Source organism: Musca vetustissima, unplaced genomic scaffold (genome assembly GCF_032173495.1).
Source record: "Musca vetustissima isolate MV318-11 ecotype Yass unplaced genomic scaffold, APGP_CSIRO_Mvet_v1 utg1813, whole genome shotgun sequence".
Taxonomy (NCBI): domain Eukaryota; kingdom Metazoa; phylum Arthropoda; class Insecta; order Diptera; family Muscidae; genus Musca; species Musca vetustissima.
This window is the reverse complement of record NW_026881291.1, coordinates 87,362-108,881: the sequence shown is the minus strand read 5'-3', so window position 1 is coordinate 108,881 and position 21,520 is coordinate 87,362. Positions and strand designations below refer to the sequence as shown.

Genomic DNA, 21,520 nt, shown 5'->3' with positions numbered 1-21,520 from the left:
ATTGTTTTGCCAAAACGCTCAGCCGTTGCCAAGAGCGATGTCCAACTGGCCATGCAGCCATCGTCTTCACCCGAACGCCCCCGCGCTTTTTCACAGATCTCCGGTAGACGTGCTATACGCCCCATTACCGAATATACACCATCCAAGTTTCAGAGCAATCCACAATTCCGTGAATCATACAGGCGCATCAACACCGAATTGGATGCCACCAATACCAGTTTGAATGTCACCGTGGGTTCGGAAATTCCCAATAACTCCTCGTTTTCATTCTTTGGCGGACGTGGTCGTAAACGTGAACGCACTCCTCCCCATCACCACTCACAGTCGGCCATTGGAGAATTACCAACCGATATGGAAATATCACCACCAAAACGGGCCCGACTTGATTTCTTCAGCGTTGTTTCATCGCCCCTATCTTTGCTGCGTAATCGTTTCTCAAAGGCAACCCTGCAAAGCAGCACACCCGTCAAATTGCAACAGAAATTGGAGGAAAATGAAGACGATGTAGAGGTGCAAAATGTTTCTGGTGTATCGGTACATGAAGATATCGAAGAAAAACAAACCGAAGAAGTAAAGGAAACCTCAGCTGCCGACACAACCCTGGGCGTTGAAGCAATTGCGGACGGCGATGTTGATGATAAGACCACTGCCGCCCCCACAGAAGGTGAATTGGAAATTGGCGATAATGGCACCAAGGAATTGCCCCAGAAAATATCCGCCGAAGATACCGAAGGAGACATTAAAATCACAGTTACCGATAATGTGGCTAAAAATAAGAGATGTATTGTTATGTAAAATGTACATTTAGTTTAGTTTTATGTTTAGGTGTTTTAGTTGTAAGTAATTCATGACCCCAACAGCAGCCCCCCGCCATTTAAAAATTATAAAATGTCCCACCTTTTTTTTAATATTGTATTTGTATGTATGTGCCATAAAGCAACATTTTCAAAATTGTCGTTAAAAAATTCTTAGTACATTAATGTAAAATGTACTTTGTGGATTTTTTTCGTCACTGTATTTTAAAAATTAAAATGTAAAATGGTTTTTAATTTTCTTATTGACTTTGGAAAGAAATTTAATTAAAAAACCTAATCAGACATTAACAAAATAATTAACTGTTTTTTTTTTCTTTTACTAAAGAAAACTGTTTCTTTTTGTTGGACCTAGTCTTTTATTTGGAACAATTGAACATTATGTCCATAACTAAATCAAATGTTTTCTATTTTGATTTCATGCTTATAAAGGGTTTAACAAAATCAACTAGTTTTTTATATGTTACTTTACAAAAAAAAAACTAAAGATTTCAAATTAATAATTTGAAAAATTAAAAATAAAAATTGTATAAATTTTTAATTTCAAATCTTTGTTATTATCTTTCCAAATTATCTTTCATTACAACTTTATGTGCATACATTACTCATACCTAAATTTAAATTTAATCCATGTTAAAACAAAAAGAATACAAATTTTATGTTTATACCTTAATTCGATCTTAGCCTTAAACACAAACAAAAATATATCCTTAATACAAATGTTTATATAGATATATATCTCTTCTTTATTAAGACCCCATTTTTTATTTTATATAATTTTGTGACTCTAGACCACTCCACTCCCCCTATATTCCATATCAAATTATTAATATTTTATTATTTTACATAACAAACAAATGTCTCTTTAAAAGATTTTGTCATTTGCAACACAATATCATTAACAAAAAACCACACGATTTTAATTTGCTAACATAATACATATATGAAAAAAAAACAAAATAAAGCAACTATATATTATTTTTATTATTATATTGAAATAATAATCAATTTATAAAAAACAACAACAAAAATATGAAATGCAAACATTTTTAAATAAAGTGATTTTTACGAAAGTAAATTGTGTTGTTTATTGAGAATAATTTGACAATCCGCCCTATATTCGAAATCAAAATATTTTAATTGATGGATTCTCAGAGAAAAAAAATGTCGCATTCACTTTGTACCGTCTGCAATTTGTATACCCTTTACTAAGAGTTGAAGTATTTATTCAATTTGTTACTCCGTTTGCAACACGTCACCTGAGACACAATAAAGACAGAATACAATTGGACGTCGTTTTAGCCATGTTCCCCTCCTTGTCTGTTGAAATCACTGCAATATTATTCCAAGCATGTTTGGTATTGAAAAATATATACATAATCGATCTCTCCCATTTTCTTGGTTTTTTTTTAAGGTATTTCCAACTATAGGACAATTTTAGATGTAAGTCCATGTTTTCAGTGTACCCAATATCCCATCGAAGGGATTAAAGATTTTACCTGTAATTGGGCATGTCGGCTTTAAGGATAGTGATAGTTTTGGGTCCATGTTTTTAATATGCCCCATATAACAGTCCTGTATTATTTTTGGTATTTCCAATGTTTAAGCTGCAATAAGTTAAATATGCATTCCGAGTTCTTGAAGGGGAGAAATATCTCTGCAGGAAGCAACTGATATTAGTCCATGTTTTGGCATATTCCACACATAAACGTCCCGGAAGCTCCCCAAAATAATTAACGTAGTTGTTATGTGGGCCATAAACATAAACTGTGAGAAAAAAACTTCCAAAATGTGCCCCTCAGCAAAAATTCAGTTACCATGTTCTTAAATATATATGGCATCTGGATCAAAGATATGTCCGTATTCGTAGTAGAGAGATTGCAATCATACAGTGATGCAGACTTCTTTAAACCACCTTAAGACTTCGTTATATGTGCCGACGGGGTTTCCGTCGGGCTGACTTCGACAGTCCCTTACCCTCCGTCTTCTTGGATACTGGTGTCTGAGACGTTTCAGTATATGTAATATGTTTACCCTTGGGGGGTACTGAGGGCTTAGACGTCTTAGACACCAGCTTCCTAGGTGTACTAGGAGCTCCGACAGTTTTCTCCTTCTTTGAAGGGACTACCGTGGTGGTCTTCGAACAAGGTCTAGGAATCCTTCCAATAAAGAAGTCCCTCGCAATATCATACAGATAGTTCCTGGAGAAATTACGGATGAATTTGAGGTTCCTCTTGATCAAAAGGAAATCCTTTTCCGTGATGGAGTCGCTATCCTGTCCGATGAATCGGTGACAGTAGTTAACCGCTCTCCGGTACATCTGGTACTGGTGCTGATCATTCATTCATCTTAACGACGGGAGTCTCATAAGTACCAGTCTCCGCTTCGACAGCCAACTTGAGAAGCCTCGCGACGTCACTACAGGCCATGGAGTTCGGATCCTCAGCCTCGTCAGGGTTTACACCCCTACTCATCATCTGGGAGGACTCACCTTGTTTCGGAGGAGACACCAGGATAGCTACCGTGTTTGTCACCGTAGTGCTAATCACAGTAGTTTCCATGATGTCTTCCTCGTCTGACCAGGGTGAGTCATCCCAGAGTTGATTCGGGATGGTCTCCCGACTATGGCGGAAGGAGCCGGTTTCCTCTAGTAAGTTGAGGAGAAGATCCGTCTGCCTCTCTAGGCTTTCGTTCACGCCATCGAGAGTAACAGGATTTGAGGCAAAAGAGAGGTCCAGGGGAAAAGCCTGGGTTGTCAACATTTGTAGGTGTTCATTGAAGTCTGACATTGTAGAGTTCGAGACTGAGGGTGCCAAGGTAGCCGCACCAGTCCAAAAATCGCATAGCATATTGATTTTGTTTTAAGAAGCGGTGGTGGGGGTTATTAAAATTCGGCTTCATAGAAAGTGTTTTTAGTGAGGCATTGAAGTCAACATGGCATAGCCAAAGTAATTCCTTGCCGTTTTACAAGTTTTCAAAATGTTGACCCTTTGTGGTGAAAATACTAGCAGGAGTGGACCGATAAATCTCACCTGCCGTTCGTTTCATTTAAGATTTACAAAATGTTGAACCTCTGCATTTTCGAACAGAGCAATTAGAAGTATTGGTATATGTAAAATATATGCTTGTGCAATGTTTGGTTGCTCTGTTCGAAAATTCAGTTTCAGCATAATTTTGATCATATTGTGGGGGAGGTACCGGAAGGAGCAATTTTCACATCTTCGAACTTGAATTGAGTTTGAAATATTACGAGTTTATATAAAATTGCCCTTTCCATTCGCCTAATATTGGATTTTGATCCTTTATGGAATCCTGATCCAGAACGAGTGAACCAATTGGTCCCATCATCGGTAAAGATAATAGGTTTTGGTTTGGTTCAAATTGGAGAGCTCGTTTGCATGATATTATAGAATTAATGTTTAGTAAAATTTTGATCATTTTGTGGGGGGTGGAACCAGGCGGAGTGGACCGATATTCTCCGTCTTCGAACTTGAACTAATTCTGGAAGGAATATTACAATGTGCAAAATTTCGATGAAAGTGGTTAATCCCTTCGAGTGTTATAGTGCGCAACAGACGGTCAGACAGACGGACATTTGTAAATCGGCTCTAAATTGTGTGAAACTAATTTGGTCCAAAGAAACATGGGGTCTTTATATTATTAAAATTCTATAATTTTTATCAGAATACGTATTCTTCTTACGTTACGTTGTCGACTAATTCCATTATTACTTATTAACTCATACCCACCACAACAGGCTCTCAATGCAACATTGCCGTGTGTTGAATTCAACAATTATCAATGCAACACTGGGTGTTGTGTTGTTGTTTTTCTTCAACATTCAATTTTCCAACGTCTATCGCATTTTCCATTTATTTTTGGTAGTAACATTTCTATAGTTTGTAAAGGACATAGCTATTTATTATATTCCGTCTCTGTGTGTGTGTTTGCGATTATAGTGGCTATTGTGAAACAAAAATATATATTTTGTTATTTTTATTATTATAAACTATAAATGTAATGGATTCTTATTTGTGGTAATTGTTGTTGAAAAATAAGTACAAAAAAATCAACCAAAGACACCAGAGTTTCAAACAACACCGTTTTGTGGCGCTACAAAAAAAGCAATCACAAAGTGCGCGCCCTGTGATTTGTAGAGAAAAATGGAGGAGATTGAATCCCATGTTATGGGACTGGAAAAATTCGAAAGTAAATTAGAAAATTATTCAGATTCGGTATTGGACAAGGATGATATTGAGAATATTTCACACAATAATCATCATCCCAATGATTATAAAACACCCAAGAAATCGACGATACTAATCGATGGTGAAAAGCTGTTGGATAAAATTAATATATTGACAACAAAGCCGGAAAATACATCGACCAGTACAAAGGTAAAAAATATTGAGTGATAAACAAATATGGAAAAACTTATGGAATATCCTATCGTTTATTTCGGATAAAATGCGTGTTTGCCGGCTGGGTTATTTCATAATTTTTGTTGTTTTTCTCCTCCTATTGATACAGTTGTGTGTTCAGTTTGGCTGGCATGGCCTGGACACACACAACCAGCAATATCTTGCAATCGGTCGGTCGATCTGTCCTGTTATGTTTTGACGAAACATTGCTTGTGTTCTTGTTGTTTTTGTAGTGTTATGATCATTAGAAGTAACGACAACAACAACAACAGCAGTAGCATGATGTTACATGAACGCACATTAAAACGTTCCAGTCAGTGGTTGTTTTTGTTACCTTTAAATAAAATGCGCCGTGTTATCTTTTGTATTTGTTGTTGGCTTAAGCAACCATATTCCAAAAAGAGACACACGAAAACAACCGTTCGTTACAGGGTGTCAATGCATGGATTAATTTCTTCTATACAGCCACCAAATAACAGCTTTCGGGATAGTGCATTAGAACAGCTTATCCCTGTTTTCAAAAATACGTTTTTGTATTTTTTTAATTTGTTTCGGAAAAATCGTAAAGTATTGAATTTCGGAACTTCAGAGGTCCAAATCTCGGGATGTATGGACTACCCCCATGAAAGTTATATATTTTTATCAGGGAGGCCATCTGGTGGAAAAATCGGATATGAGTCCGTAAACCCCAATTGCTCCACTAAATCCTTTGCCCTTATAAAGTTATAAAACTATTATATTTAAAAGAAGGTCCATTGGCTTAACCACAAATCTTCCCATCACAGGAGGTGTGGACTTCTTCGATACTGTAATTACATATTTATAATCAGGGTTCCAACCGCTTCCAATTGTTCAATCCATACTGCCTTATTTAGAACTAATATAGGATTCTCTTCCTTGCCAAGGTTTACGTCCCTACTCGTCATCGGAGAGGACTCGCCTAGATTTGGAGGAGTCACCAGGATGGCTATTGCTGTAATGCTAATCACAGTATATCCATGACGTCTTCCTCGTCTGTCAAGTGTGAGTTGTCTCAAATTTAAAAGGGATGCTCTCATGACTAAGGTTGATGAGAAGGTCCATCTGCCTCTCCAGGCTTTTTTTACGTCGACGTGAGTAATGAGGATTGAGACAAAAGAATGGTCCAGTGAAATAGCGTAGGTCGTCAACCTTTGTGGGGGTTGATTGAATTCTGACCAATGCAGCCACACTAGCATCAGCCGAAAAATCGCATATATTGTTATTAATATTTTTAGAAGAAGGGGGTAAGGGTATTAAAATTCGGCTCCATAGAAGAAAGATTTTGTGAGGATTTAAGGTCGGCCTTGGCATAGCACCTTACCATGGTAAGGACTCGGCAACTAAGCTGGAAAAATTTTGTTGAGGCGCACAGGTGTTAACAGGGGTCCGTTCTAATACAGTGGGGACCTTAAATGTAAACCATGAGCACTAACGGGCACGAGGCAGCGTTAGGGAGGTCACATGGGAAGGTAGTTACCTAATACCTTGGAATTGGATATTTGAAGGCAACATTCTCGCCTCGTCAGTCCTTGGACCCGCTTCCCAGCATACGCAACCAGTGGTGGAGCGCCGTAGGTGGAGCGGAACTAAAGTAGTGCGCCAACAACCGTACTGTGTTATCCCACTAAACTGCAACCATTTCATGATCAACTACGCCCGTTATGATGATGATCTTCTGTAGTGACCAATGACGTTCACTGAACTTAACTTCATGGTCAGCTTTGTTAATCATGGTCACTCTCTGGCCATCTGGAGCCATCCGTCGAGTTGTCGTTTCCATAGTAACGGGTTTCGAAGGTTGCTGCGACGACTTCCCTCTGGGTACGACTTTCGCCTTCCCTGTGATAGCCTTGTCACTTCCTTATCCGCTGCTAAACCCGCCTTTGAAGCAAACCTGGAAGTTTCCTGTCAAGACTTGCCAATAGGTCCGATTTTCGTCTTCCCAATGACAGCCTTCCCACTATCCCTCCTCGCAGTTACCGGAACATGCGAGACCGCGGGTTGAGCTGTTTTCGTCCGTAAGGGCTTCTTTGCAGTTGGTTACTTTTCCTCCATCGATCTCATCCTCTTCATTCCTATAGACGACGTATGTGCAAGGTTTTAAAGCTCTATTTTGAATTTTGCTACGGACTAGAATTAAAATAAAATGTTAATCTAAACCTTAATACAGTCGAAATTTGTGGCTATAAGCGATATGTCGTTATAAAGACTTGCCAATAGGTCTGATTTTCGTCTCCCCAATGACAGCCTTCCCACTATCCTTCCTCACAGTTACCGGAACATGCAAGACCGCGGGTTGAGCTGTTTTCGTCCGTAAGGGCTTCTTTGCAGTTGGTTACTTTTCCTCCATCGATCTCATCCTCTTCATTCCTATAGACGACGTATGTGCAAGGTTTTAAAGCTCTATTTTGAATTTTGCTACGGACTAGAATTAAAATAAAATGTTAATCTAAACCTTAATACAGTCGTAATTTGTGGCTATAAGCGATATGTCGTTATAAACGATGAAATATATTTGGTCTGCCGTCTCCGATGATTATTCGATGTGTTTTAAATCGAATGCCAACTTATATATAATATATACTGATTTTGAGAAACTACCTTTCATCCAATTTTATACGATTTGGTGTATAGTACATTAGACAGAGACATTTTTATTGAAGTTTATCTACATTTCGGCATTCGATCCTAATTTCATTTTCATATTTCCTTTTGACATTTTTTCTTATTTTATTTATCTTCCATTTCAGCTCCCAACAATTAAGGATTTTGTCATTATCAAACCGATTAGTCGTGGTGCTTTTGGTAAAGTATTTTTGGGCTATAAGAACAATGATCACAACAAGCTGTATGCCATCAAAGTGATGCGTAAATCTGAAATGATCAATAAAAATATGGTCTCACAAGTAATAACGGAACGTAATGCCTTAGCATTATCGCGTAGTCCATTTTGTGTAAATCTATTCTATTCACTGCAATCGGTGTCCTATGTTTATCTCGTTATGGAATATATGGTAGGTGGTGATTTAAAATCATTGTTGACAATGTATGGTTACTTGGATGAGGCTGCAGCCCGTTTCTATGTAGCTGAAGTGGCGTTAGCTTTGCAATATTTACATGAACATGGTATAATTCATCGTGATATCAAACCCGATAATATGTTAATATCGGCAACGGGTCATGTAAAGCTGACCGATTTTGGTTTAAGTAAAATTGAAATGAGAAAAGGTGAAAGAGGTATGAATTTACATTAACTCTGCGATTATATATGTAATCATCATTGTTTGCATTCTATTTTAGATTTGGAAATATCCGATCTCATTAATTGTTCACCAAATTTGAATGCACGAACACCTGGACAATTGTTGTCGCTAACATCACATTTATCCTTTGGCTCGGAAAAGAAATTAGAATGTGGAACGGGAACTTCACATTTTATAAATACCATAAATAAACACAGTAAGCAACGTTTTTGAAAATATTACAATTTATAAAAATGTAAACGATGGCCGAACAGAAATATTGTATAAAGTTACTCGAGGATGGCGACAAAGCATTGTTATCCCCATATTATGGAGAATAAATCCGAAATGTCTGATTTTAGGTTAAACATAATTATGACAAGTTTCACTTAAGGATACAACTTATTCTCATTTTATTGTTGCAGTAGCAACTGAAATATAAGAAAGATGAATTGTTATTTATTGACTGGTTCTGGCTACTCGATATCCAAAATTCAGGAATGTTGTAACATGTATGGGATGCGTCCACAAGAAATTTCTATAAATGAGAGTAGGCTCAGTTCAGCAATTAAAGGGGTGCAATGTGCTTTTTCGTTTCTAGTCCTCATGTTGTCCACGTATTAGATATCTAGCAATCAATTCGTGCCCAAAAGGAATTGCTTTTATCTTACCGATTCTAAGACTAGGAAGCCGCTTGTCTTCTGCTGCTTGACAACTGCATCTATATGAATGCTTTTGTTTTTCCATCAGCCCCATTTCTTTTCAGCTAGTTTCGGATCGTGAACTCCTCTGTTGTGGAAACCATGTGCATGTTGCTGTATCAGTGCTCCGGATCAGTGCTCACGGCTGTACCTTAGGCTTGTGGAATGATCGCTTTGTGTGGATGGGAGACGGTGTGGAATTGGCTTTGGCTATGAACCTGACCGAATATTTCGATAGCTCGGGTGTCAGGACCCCTAGATCTGCAGATCTAGCCTGGCAGTTGGTGTTAGCACTTCGGGTAGCATCGTGCTGGAGGTGGTTTATACTCAAATCGCGGGTAGAGTTTTGGCTCGATATGGAGTTGCATTACAACCGGGTGCCTGACCCATAGAAAGGCAATAGTTTTAGATGGGCGCCGCTCCTCATCCAAGGAGGAAATCATGGTTCCTTTGGGGATTTGCATAGAATCACTTTCTGAGTCGATTTTGGCATGTCCGTCTGTTGATGTTAAATTGTAAACAAAGTACAGGTCGCATTTATTATCCGATTTGGATGAAATTTGGCACAGCTCATTTTTTTTTGGCCCAAAGACGATTCAGATTTAGATAGTCTAGTCCCTAAATATCTTTCGATTTGCACGAAATTTGGCATAGCGTAGTTAATAAAGCCTAGAATGATGTGTGCTAAGTTTCGTGAAAATCGTTTCAGATTAAGATATAGCTCCCATATATATTTTCGTCCGATATAAGGAAAATGGTGCCCCAAAGTCCCTAAATATCTTTCGATTTGCACGAGATTTGCCATAGCGTACAGAATTGAGTTTATAATGATGTGTGCTAAGTTTCGTGAAAATAGGTTCAGATTTAGATATAGTTCCCATATATATTTTTGTCCGATTTAAAAGAAATGGTGCACCAACGTTCTTATATATAATTCTTTCAATTTCATGTGAATGTTCTTTCGACTAGGAGACTGTAGAATATTCCCAAAATGGTGAAGGATATCATATAGTCGGCCCAGCCCAACTTTACTATTTTCCTTACTGGTTTCATTTATGCTCGCATACTAGACTGTTGACATCAACAGCTCGTTTTCTCGCCCTTGGGTCTCCATCGATCGTACGACGAAGCTTGTTGCGTTCTTTGACAGATTCCATCGCCTTTGCTGTGCTAGAACGAGTAGCTATATAACGAGTGGCATTAGTTGTGACAATTTTATGGAAATTCTTCCCCAGAATCTTGGGAATCTGAGGACTTGACCAGCTCATGAATCATTGATTGGGAAATTGTCCGCTTCTCTATGGAGAAGTTCAAAAAAGTATGCCGTTCAAATGCAATGAAGTTGGGTGGCCGATTAATAGAGAAATACAATTTTGGGACCAATTCATGAAATTTTGAACCAGAGTCTATTATTTTTTATAGAATACATATCCTCTGAGAAAACGAAATAAACCAGGTGCCCAATTATTTTTGATTATAATTCGAAAAGGGCATCTGATAATTTGATTCTATAGAAAATAGATTTTTAGATTCTATTTCAAATATATATTTGTTTTATTTATAATAACAATTTATTTATACCTTAATAAAGATAACATTATGGAATCATCGGACAGTGAAGCTGACACATCATTAAATGATGCCGAAAAAACAGACGATAGTAAAATATCTGGAGTATCGCCATTCTTTTCAGCCGAAGAAATAAATGTTTCAATAGCTGGAACACATACATGTAACAATAATAATGTAAGTAGTCAATGTTGTTGTAATCGTGGACTACTTATTTAACATTAACATAATTTTCTCCAATATTACAGTTAATGGATAGTAGCTCATCATATCATACCTGCATCTCTGTAGATATAACAAAAATATCACCACCAATGGATAATCAAGTATACAGCAGTTGTAGTTCAATGATACCGCCACAAAAACGTGTTGAATTTGCCGACAATAATAATGCCACGAAGGCATACTGCAATGTAAGTAGCACAAGAGGGATATATTCCCAAAAAAATTGCTAATAATTTATTTTCAAAATCTTAAAAAGGGCTGCAAACTTGAAAAAACAAAAACATATGAAAGTAAAGAAAACATCTGTAATAAAAATCTAGCCAAAGTGGAAAATGCCAACGATACGTCGTTCGAATTTTCTATGATGCGTCGTCGTTCCATAGATGAGGTGCGTTTTTGTATTCAAAAAAAATATATGTATTGTGTTCCTCATTTTCTATGTTCTATCTAAATGTGTCTGTTTCCTTTGAATGTTCCCCTATGTTAAAAATCCACATAAAATCTTCTAGACATGGTCAATTTTGTTTATATCTACTAAACGTGATTTCATCATACTAACGTTTTTTTAAGTAAAAAAATATATATTATTTATTGTGCAAACCCCAATGTTCTTACTTGATTGATAATAATATTTTTTTTTAATCTTAAGATTCGAAATACTTAATTATACCCTTCACCACACTGTGGTACAGGAGATTATGTCTTTGTGCATATGTTTGTAACAGGCAAAAGGAATTGAGATAGGCCCATGTTTCCTTTTGAGAATATGCATAGTATAACTTTCTAAGTCGATTTATGCATGTCCGTCTGTACGTCCGCCCGCCCGTCCATGTATTTTGGAGAAAATCGGTTCAGATTTAGATATAGCTCCCATATATAGTTTCGTCCGATTTTATGTAAATGGTGCACCAATTTTCCAATATTGGTCGGATTGAGGCAAAATTTTGCACAGAGTACTGAAATAGGTCTAGATTGATGTATGCCATATTTTATTGAAATCGGTTCAGATTTAGATATAGCTCTCATATACAGTCTCGTCCGATTTTTTGTAAATGGTGTACGAAACTTACAATATTGGTCCGATTGAGACAAAATATTGAAATGTTGAAATCGGTTCAGATTTAGATATAGCTCCCATATATAGTTTCGTCTGATTTTTTGTAAATGGTGTACCAAACTCCCAATGTTTGTCCGATTGAGACAAAATATTGCACAGAGTACTGAATTAGGTCCAGATTGATGTATGCGCAGTTTTGTTGAAATCGGTTCAGATTTAGATATAGCTCCCATATATAGTTTCGTCCGATTTTTTGTAAATGGTGCACCAAACTCACAATTTTGCACAGAGTACTGAATTAGGTCCTGATTGATTTATGATAAGTTTTTTTTTTTTTGAAATACATATAATCTTCCAGTATACAGTCAATGTTCTCCGATTGAAACAACATTTTGCATACCGTATTGAAGTTACTACAGGTTTGTATGTGTATGGGTTGTTTTAATTTAGTTGAAATATCTTCACGTAGTTAATTTCGTCCGATTCAATTTCAATGATTCTCCAAAGATGCTATGTCTGTTCTATCAAAAGGATATTGTACATTTGATCATATCAAAGTGGTGAAGGGTATCATATAGTCGGCCCCGTCCGACTTTTACATATTCCTTACTGGTTTTGATATGTCTCAAATAATATTTTAGAATATCTGTTTTAATAAACCCTTCAGAAAATTACAGATCTACTAACAACATGGTGGATGTTATATCCTTTTTAACAAGTTGAAGCATTATCCCTTTAAATTTTGTTGATTCGGTATGAAGATTTGAAAATTGTTTTTATTTATATGTTACTATTTTTCTACCTCAGCGCATTCGTTCTTCCAAACCCCAAGAAGATTCTGGTGTATCAAGTCGAAAAAGTGATTATTCCACTTCGAATGTGAATAGTGAAACTACAACATCTTCCATAGATAAAGCTGAAAATATGTGCAATTCTGGAGATGATTATAGTTGTTCGGATTATTCGAAAAGGTAAGTGGATTTGTGCTAACACTTAACACAATATACATATCCTTCTGCATACTAATTTTTATTTTATTACATTTTTTCATTCCAACTAACCAAACAACTCTTCATCATCATCATCACATTTTGTATTCTCCTGTCTGGTGTCTTACATCAATCCTTTGCCGCATCTAATCAGCATTAATATAAATAATACCAATGAAATGAGCGGAATACGTATGCATTCGCCATTTCGCAATATTTCAAGAAATTTTAAACGTCCTGAATTACAAAGGTTAATATAATCTCAAATGATTCTCTTTACATATAACATATCTTGCTACACACACACAGACACTAACAACACACTTTTTTTATTATTTCTTCTCATATACTTTCTCGTATAGCTCTTTTCGTGGCATGAAACGTAAAATCAATTTAATTAATCGTTCGGAAAATAATTCCAGTTTGGATATTGACGGTTGCATGGGATCGGCTAGTACGGGTTTAACACAAGAAATTGACATATTGGATATTGGTTCGAGCACCCCAAAGAAACGTAAAGCAAAATCACCCATACGAGGTGTACTGAAAGTACGATCTCTATCGGATGATGAAATGCCACAACCGATACCGGATAATGTAGCTAACGTTGTATTCTCAACACCGGTTTCATCGCAAAAGTTACCGCGTCGTGATGGTGGCCTATTGGGAAAATTAAAGGCAACACGCTTTGCTTTACCCCTATCAATTGAAACGAAAAAAATCGAACAACTAACAGAGAAATCTTCGGGTGTGCAATATTTGAAGATGGCCCATGATGATCCAACTATGTCACCAATAAATCTCAATTCCAACAATATACCCAAGACACCGAAAAATATCAATACACCATTTAGAACACCGAAGTCGGTGCGAAGATGTGGCCGAAATTCGAGTGAGCGGATTTTGGGTACACCCGATTATTTGGCACCTGAATTGCTGTTGAAGTATGGATACGATTGTTTAGATTTTGATTTTCATTTATATATAACACATTGATGTTATTAATTTATATATTTTCTTTTTTAATTTTAATTTCGTATCTTATAGACAAGGTCATGGTCCCGCTGTGGATTGGTGGGCATTGGGCGTTTGCTTTTATGAATTTTTAACTGGTATACCACCCTTCAATGATGAAACACCCCAAAAAGTATTTGACAACATTCTTAACAAAAGTGAGTTTAATTTAGAAAAAACAATAGTTTCGTTCCAGAATCTTACTCGAAAACCACTTCTAAACCCACAAAACTGCGAAAACATTGAATCAAATTTAAGAGAGCACAAAACAAAATGACGTTCTCTTTGTAATCTTTTTACTCGAGAAATTTGGCCGAGTAAAAATGGTAAGCCGGAATGCCTACTTCTGATTGGCTGTTATGTTGATTTTGAAGTATTTGCATATTTACTAGATTTGCGTTCCAGAACTTTTCAAACAGACCGGAACAGACCAAATATTGTACATAAATTGGTTTCCAACAAGGCGAGTTATTTTTAAATGCAGTCATTTTTCCGACTGTATTCGAACGGAGCCTCATCGATACCTGGGAGCCTCGATGAGTTGTAGGTTTATTTACCAAGTCTCTGCCATGGCAGAGTGGCTATGCCATGGTTGATCTCAGGTCCTCCACTTAATAAATGCCAATGGCACCCTCCGTCTCAATTGTCACAAGTGCTAGAACTCAAAATATGAACTCAGAAACGGATTCTTCTCAAAAAGCGTATGCTCATTACATACAGTCAACAAGCCATTATTTCTGACGGAGACACCTACTGAGGGGAATGAAATCGAAAGTGGGTGTTCTAAAGTTATTTTGAACACTTTGCTGTCGCCTCCTGTGCCGAAAATTGCCAAACCCAAGGAATCAACCAGAGTAAACAGCTCTGCCTTCGGTCTCGTATGTTCCGGTAGTAACCGAGAAGGATAGTGGGAAGACGGTAGTCGGACTGATTGACAAGTTTTCAATGTCTGTTCCAAAGGCGGTTTCAGTAGCGAACAAGAATGTAAATGGGAAGGCCACCACGGGGAAGACGAAAGTCGGGTCTGGTGTAAGTCTTCAAATCTACTTTTGAAGCTCGCGGCGACACAAACGGCAGCCTTCAGGGTCTGTTCCAAAGGAAATGGGAAAGCTGCCACAGGGAAGTCAGACCTAGTGGTGTTTTCCTCACAGCAACTTTTGAAGTCCGCGACGACTGAAAGGACAACTCGTCGGATAGTAGGGTAGCCATTATTGACAACACTGACCATACTGGAAGAATTAGCAAAAATCATTGGTCTATATTCGACCGTCATCTGAAGGTCATCATCATAACGCGCGTGTTTGATCATTGTCGATTACAGTTTTCTGGGGTTATCCTGTATAAGACGACCAGGATCATAAACTCTGGTAATAAGGAGTCTGCCGATTACCTTATTAAGGCAGTCAACGACTTTGGGAATTCTCGGTTTAGTCCAGTAGACTGTAATAAGTTTTATTTTTTGTGGTCGAAACCTTTCAAGACGTAAACAGCCCAGCCTTTGGTCTTGCATGTTCCTTGGGAAGACGATAGTCGGACCGATTGGCAAGTTTTCACTGGAACCTTTCAGGCGAAAGTCAGACCTAGTTGTGTTTTCTCACGGCAACTTTTGAAGCCCGTGAAGACTGAAAGGACAACTCGACGGATAGTACAAGATGAGGCTAGCCATTATTGACAAATCTGACCATAATGGAAGAATTAGTGAAAATCATTGCTCTATATTTGGTCGTCATCTGAAGATCATCATCCTAAAGCGACATGGTTGATCGTGATCAGTTACAGGTTGCTTTTTAATGTCATGAACTGTAGTACTAAGGAGTCTGCAGACTATCTTATTAAGACGGATAACGAAATTGAGCACCACTGGGAGGATAATGAACTCTATGTCCGTGAATGAGATCCTGTGTGGAATGATGACATATGCATGTAGAATCGTCGAGGTAGTTGACTGAATATCTTAAAGAAGAACGTCGGCCCGGTTGTCAAGTACGCCACGGATAAAGCCGAAGAGGTGTAGAGGATCTCAGATTAGTATTAAAATTAATAGTTGCAACGTGATGTCGTTATGTTCCATCCTCATTATAGGAATTTCGATGCTGATGGGCGCACTCTCCAACTGAAGATGCTATATTTTAGGATTACGAAATTGTTATTTTGAATGTCTATGATCCAGGGTGGAGTGTATTACTCTTTACGATTTTTTTTATGACCGGAGTTGGAAGTTATTGATCTGCAAAATCTATACATTAATATGGAAGGTTCTCTTGCCCATTTTCAATACTTTTTTTTGGTGGACACGTGTTGTTTTAAACCAAAAGACCAGCGTTGATTCAATATCCATTTGGTGCTAGTTATGACAATTTTACCTTCCATACCTTCCTCTTTATTAAGAAATTAATTTTGATCCTCCGATCTGATCCAATCTAATTACTATTATATTATTTTCCTTTATAGATATTGAATGGCCCGAAGGTGATGAAGCCCTATCTGCTGAAGCCATGGAGGCTGTGGATCTTTTGCTTACCATGGATCCAACGGAGAGACCAGCCGCCAAGGAGGTACAGCAAATGGCTTTCTTCTCCTGTATAGATTGGGACAACATTGAAAATGAGGAAACACCATTTGTGCCAAATCCAGAAACACCCACTGACACCGGCTATTTTGAAGCTCGCAATAATTTACAACATTTGAAACTATCAAATTTTGCTCTGGAAGACTAAAATCAATGCACCCACCCGTGACCGAACAACCGACCGCGATTGACCAACCGATCCAATTCGATGCGATGGTGATGATAAACGGTGCCCTTATTTATTGTTGTGATAAGATTTATACAATATATATACACATATTTGTTTAAACTGTTTTTGTTATCTATTGTGTGTTTGGTAAACATTCAATTGAAGAAAAAAAAACCCCAACTGGAGCCAGGCTGCATCCTTAAAAAACTGAACTTTCAACTTTCCCTCGGATTATTTCTCTCTAACTCTCTAGCTCTTATGAATTGTATTGATTTTATAGCCGCGCTTTTATTGTTTGTTTTTTTTTATTATAATATTCATTTCTTATGATAATCTTTATTGTTTTTAGTGGTTATGCATGTTTTTTTTTTTATTTTTATGTTTTTTCTTTGATTAGTCATTTAGTTTAAGTAACTCGCCGCTCGTCTATGATTATCTGAAGCATACATACATATATATTTTTTATTTTTAAATTATAGTACAGTCAGTTATGTATAACTATCATTATTATTTTTTAATTTTATTATTTAATTATAACTCCAAACAAACATACACTTCCCATTAAAAGACATTTTTTGAATGTTGAAAAAGAAATATTATTATTATTCTCATTCTCACTCCTTTATTTCGGTACTGTATTTAAATGCGATTGATTTAAGTTTCATCTCTTTAGTTTAGATTTTAGTGAAATATAAATAACAACAAAAACTTATAGTCACTTTAAATAATACTAAAACATTTTAAAAAATGATATACCAAATAAAATATATATAAATAAAATTAACATTATTGGATTTGAATCCTTCAAATAGTATAATAAATGGAATTGAAATAGCAACAGTCAAATAGTCGTTGTTTCAATATATAATAGTTATTACATATATAAAATTGTCAATGTTTGCAGATCGTTTATATTTTTCAAATTTGTCAATGAGATCCTTACAGACAATTGAAAATGAATTAAATATTTTTTATTGAGCTAAATGTATTTCGTACCTAACAACACACTCATTTGTAATCGATTATTCTTGTTCGTGCAGTCCGATTTGTATGAATAAAAAAAATCAATTGAATTCAAATTTTCTGCTTTGCTAAGTTTCCTGATATTTTTTGGCTTTCTAAAAAAGTACAAACGTTTGTTGGTCATTTTTTTGGCAAAAACTTCAGAAAAACGATGCCAAATGTCACATGGGTGGAATACTAAAAATAATGTGGGATAACAGTGCCTTCGAAAACTTGAAACATAAACATAAACGTAAATGTATTTTGTTTAATAGATAAAGGAAAAAACGGTTGAGTATTTCCAGTAGACTTTATGGAGGCATATGAAATATACATATATGAAAAGTTTTATTTGTCAATTCTAAACCATAACGTTCACGAAGCGCCTGTTCCTTTCGCAAATGAGCATGTCAAGACTGATGAAAATCAGTCTCTGGCTGACAGGAATGTAGTTCTGGGAGGGGACGACATACACTGGACTCTATGCGCTATCCGCGATAGTCTAGAGGAGCAAAGTAAGGAACTCTTCGACCTGTTAGAAAGACTGGTACCGGAAGAGCAATGTGGGGATACGCTTCCGAAGGAACTGCTATTGAATCCTACCATAACTGTGATCCCAGTTAAGTCTACACAGGTTGATTGCTGTAGTAGTAACGTAGGAAGTGCAGACCCTGTTGACCGACCGACTTCCAGTCTGACTACTACAGGTCCTGTGTTGGCACCCGCCGACAAACTTCAGAGGCAATCTGCAACGGAGGCGATGTCCGACGATAGGGAATCTGTTGAGATCCCAGCAACGGACAGCGGCTGAAAGTTGGGAAGGCCCGAGGCTGATGCGAAGCATTACAAACGATCTGTTTCGTATCTCCGCAAATTCGTGGGGCGAGACGCGAAGTTGATCTCGGAGAGGGAGGTCCACCTCATCAAGGGTAAGATGAGATACGTAAGAAAGTTCGAAATAATCTATCCGCACGCTCTTCACCGTGAACTCGAGATGGACAGGATCTCCTTCCCGAATCCTAATACTCGCACAAAAGTGGTAGAATAGGCGAAGCCCAGTGTCTCTGACAAAGGTGATAAGCCGACTTCTGACCTGAAGCCCAGCTCGAAGCCGAACCCGATTAAGAATGGACAGGAAAAGGCAATTGAGAACATCCCGAAGCAGAATGTCGCCCATAAGGGTGATCAACGCCTAACGACAAAGGTGAAGCTAAAGCTTTGGGTGGATCCACTAGTGGTCGAAATAGGAAGAAGGGGAAGTCAGTCAAGGAACCATCGTCTCCTGGGGGAAAACCGTTGGCGGCTTTGGCGCGTTTTGGGAAGGAGCCAACCTTGCTGCGGTCTCCCTATCCGAAATCCTAACCAGACGGGTCTTTTCAGCTTGGGTTCCCCCACCTTCAGTGGACAAGGATCTCCTGCTGAAAATGCTGACGCTGTAAAATCCCAGCCTCACTACATCGAGCTGGACTGCTGTCAGTCTAGCTCCCTGTAACGAGGATGGTTGCGGTTGAAATTTGGTGCAGGATGGGTTCGGTTCGACTGAACACATAGCATAGGCTGCGCGTCCTGCAGATCAATCTGCATTTTTGCAAAGCCGCATCCGCCGAACTACTCCTGTCCCTCATGGGACAAGAGTTTAAATCTAATCTTTCTATCTAATTACAGCAATGGTGACATGTGCACGGTAAGGCTGGAGCATTCGACTGGAATGACCACCCTGCTCTCCTCAGTCTACATGCCCTTTGAGGAACTGGATCCACCCAACACCAGTGTACGAAAGATGCTTGATGAAATGACGAGCACTTGCAACGTCATCCTGGGATGCGACGAAAAAGCTCACCATTTTCAATGGGGTAGCAAGCACACTAATAAACGAGGTGAGTCCATTTTCGATTTCATTCTATCCATAATTTACGTATATGTAATGTCAGTGATCCGACCTTTAAAATTAGGGATAGAGAGGAGGTCATTGACTTAACCCTCTCAAATCTAGATGACTCCGTCATCAGTGATTGGAGGGTATCTGATGAATGTTCCTTTTCGGATCATTTAAAGATTTTCTTCTAGGTCTATTTTGGAGCAGGTAAACAACAGCCATATCGGAATCCAAGGAGAACAAACTGGGAGAAATTCACGGAGCTAACGAACTGACTCTTAATACAAACTTAGGAATAGCTGTGGAACTTAATGGGGCCGTGAACAATCTAGCGGACGTTCCCCTTAGATGCCATAAGGAATCCTGTCCGCTCACATACCCTGGGAAGAAATCTCAGCCAGTGTGGTGGAACAAGGAACTAAATCTAAACTCGATATTGATTGGAACGCCTACAGAGCTAGTTTCAACAAATACAAAAGTGAGATAAAACGCGCAAAGAAAAGGTCTTGGAAAAATTTCTGTGAGTCGATAGAAGGAGTCAACGACGCTGCTAGGCTTCGAAGACTATTATCCAAGGATCCGAAGTCCATTGGAAGTATCAAGAAGCAGGATGGAGCGTGGACGGACTCAGGTTCTGAGCAGGGAAACCAAGCCATTCTCCACCAAAGGACTATATACCCATTAGCTTATCATCCTTTCTCCTCAAGACTCTCGAAAGCCTGTCGGCCTGGTGATTAGGTGTCGCATAGACACCACCTCTCATAGCAACTCACAACAAGCATACATAAAGGCCAAGTCTGTAGAATCTGCACTGCACGAGGTGGTAGGCTACATTGAGAGGAATATGGAAAATTCAAATTTTACGCTGGCCGCCTTCCTAGATATAGAAGGATCTTATAACAACGTTAAATTGGAATCCTTAAACCACTCACTTAAAGAAGTTGGCATTCCTGATACACTTACGTATTGGATAGATAAAATGATTAACAGCAGAATTATAAATTCAAGTGTGGGGTATACAAAAATCAGGAAAACGGTACTAGAGGCATACCTCGGGGAGGGGTGCTGTCGCCGTTACTATGACTATTGGTAATTAATAATATACTGAGGGAACTGGACGGGAAAGGTAACACAGTTGCAGCTTATGCGGACGACGTTGTGATATTGATTTCCGGAAAATTTCCGTTAACAATCTCGGAACTGGTAATGTTCACTAGGAAGCGTAAGCTCGGCGTTTTTGCTCCACCAACACTGGATGGAGTGCAACTTCACTTATCTCCTGAAGCAAAGTACATCGGCACAATCCTGGACTGTCAACTACGATGGAATAGGAACGTTGATTAACGGACGAATAGAGGGATGATTGCACTCTATGCATGCAATAACTCCATTGGGAAAAAGCTGGGGGCTAAAACCATCGACTATACACTGGTTGTATAACTCTGTTGTAAGGCCCATCCTATGCTATGGTCCTCTTGTGTGATGGAACTGTCTGCGCCTCAAGTCGACATCCAGTAAATTAGACAAGGTACAACGAGCCGCCTCGATTTTAGTTACAGGGGCCAGAAGGAGAACCCCACAAGCAGCTCTGAACGCAATGCTGAACTTTAAGCCTCTGAGCCTCAGCGTTATGTGTGAGGCGCGCGTAGTGCCCTAAGGCTGCATGAACAAAACCTCTGGCGAAACTATACCTTTGGGCATGGTAGTATTTTGAACGAGCCAGGAATGACATTGGACCAACGCGTTAAACTAAGCGACTATATATCACCAATCCTGAGATTTGACTATGTAGATGTCGTTATTCCTAGTAGAGACGACTGGAACCGAAGTAACCCTCCTCTGGACGGTCTGGC

The 21,520-nt window shown here is 38.2% G+C and overlaps 2 protein-coding genes across 2 annotated transcripts; both read left to right on the top strand.

Annotated features, from left to right (window-relative positions):
• The first annotated feature begins 36 nt into the window (after positions 1–36).
• On the top strand, positions 37–795 carry LOC133327253 (uncharacterized). The gene has a single exon (XM_061535811.1). The coding sequence runs from the start codon at positions 52–54 to the stop codon at positions 793–795; it is 744 nt and encodes a 247-aa protein (XP_061391795.1). The 5' UTR covers positions 37–51.
• Positions 796–4,977: 4,182 nt separating this feature from the next.
• Positions 4,978–16,768, top strand: LOC133327251 (serine/threonine-protein kinase greatwall-like). Its single transcript, XM_061535808.1, has 11 exons — positions 4,978–5,209; positions 8,005–8,491; positions 8,555–8,713; positions 10,789–10,943; positions 11,015–11,179; positions 11,248–11,379; positions 12,856–13,019; positions 13,192–13,287; positions 13,400–13,981; positions 14,085–14,209; positions 16,503–16,768. The coding sequence occupies exons 1-11, from the start codon at positions 5,000–5,002 to the stop codon at positions 16,766–16,768; spliced, it is 2,541 nt and encodes an 846-aa protein (XP_061391792.1). The 5' UTR covers positions 4,978–4,999.
• Positions 16,769–21,520: the final 4,752 nt, after the last annotated feature.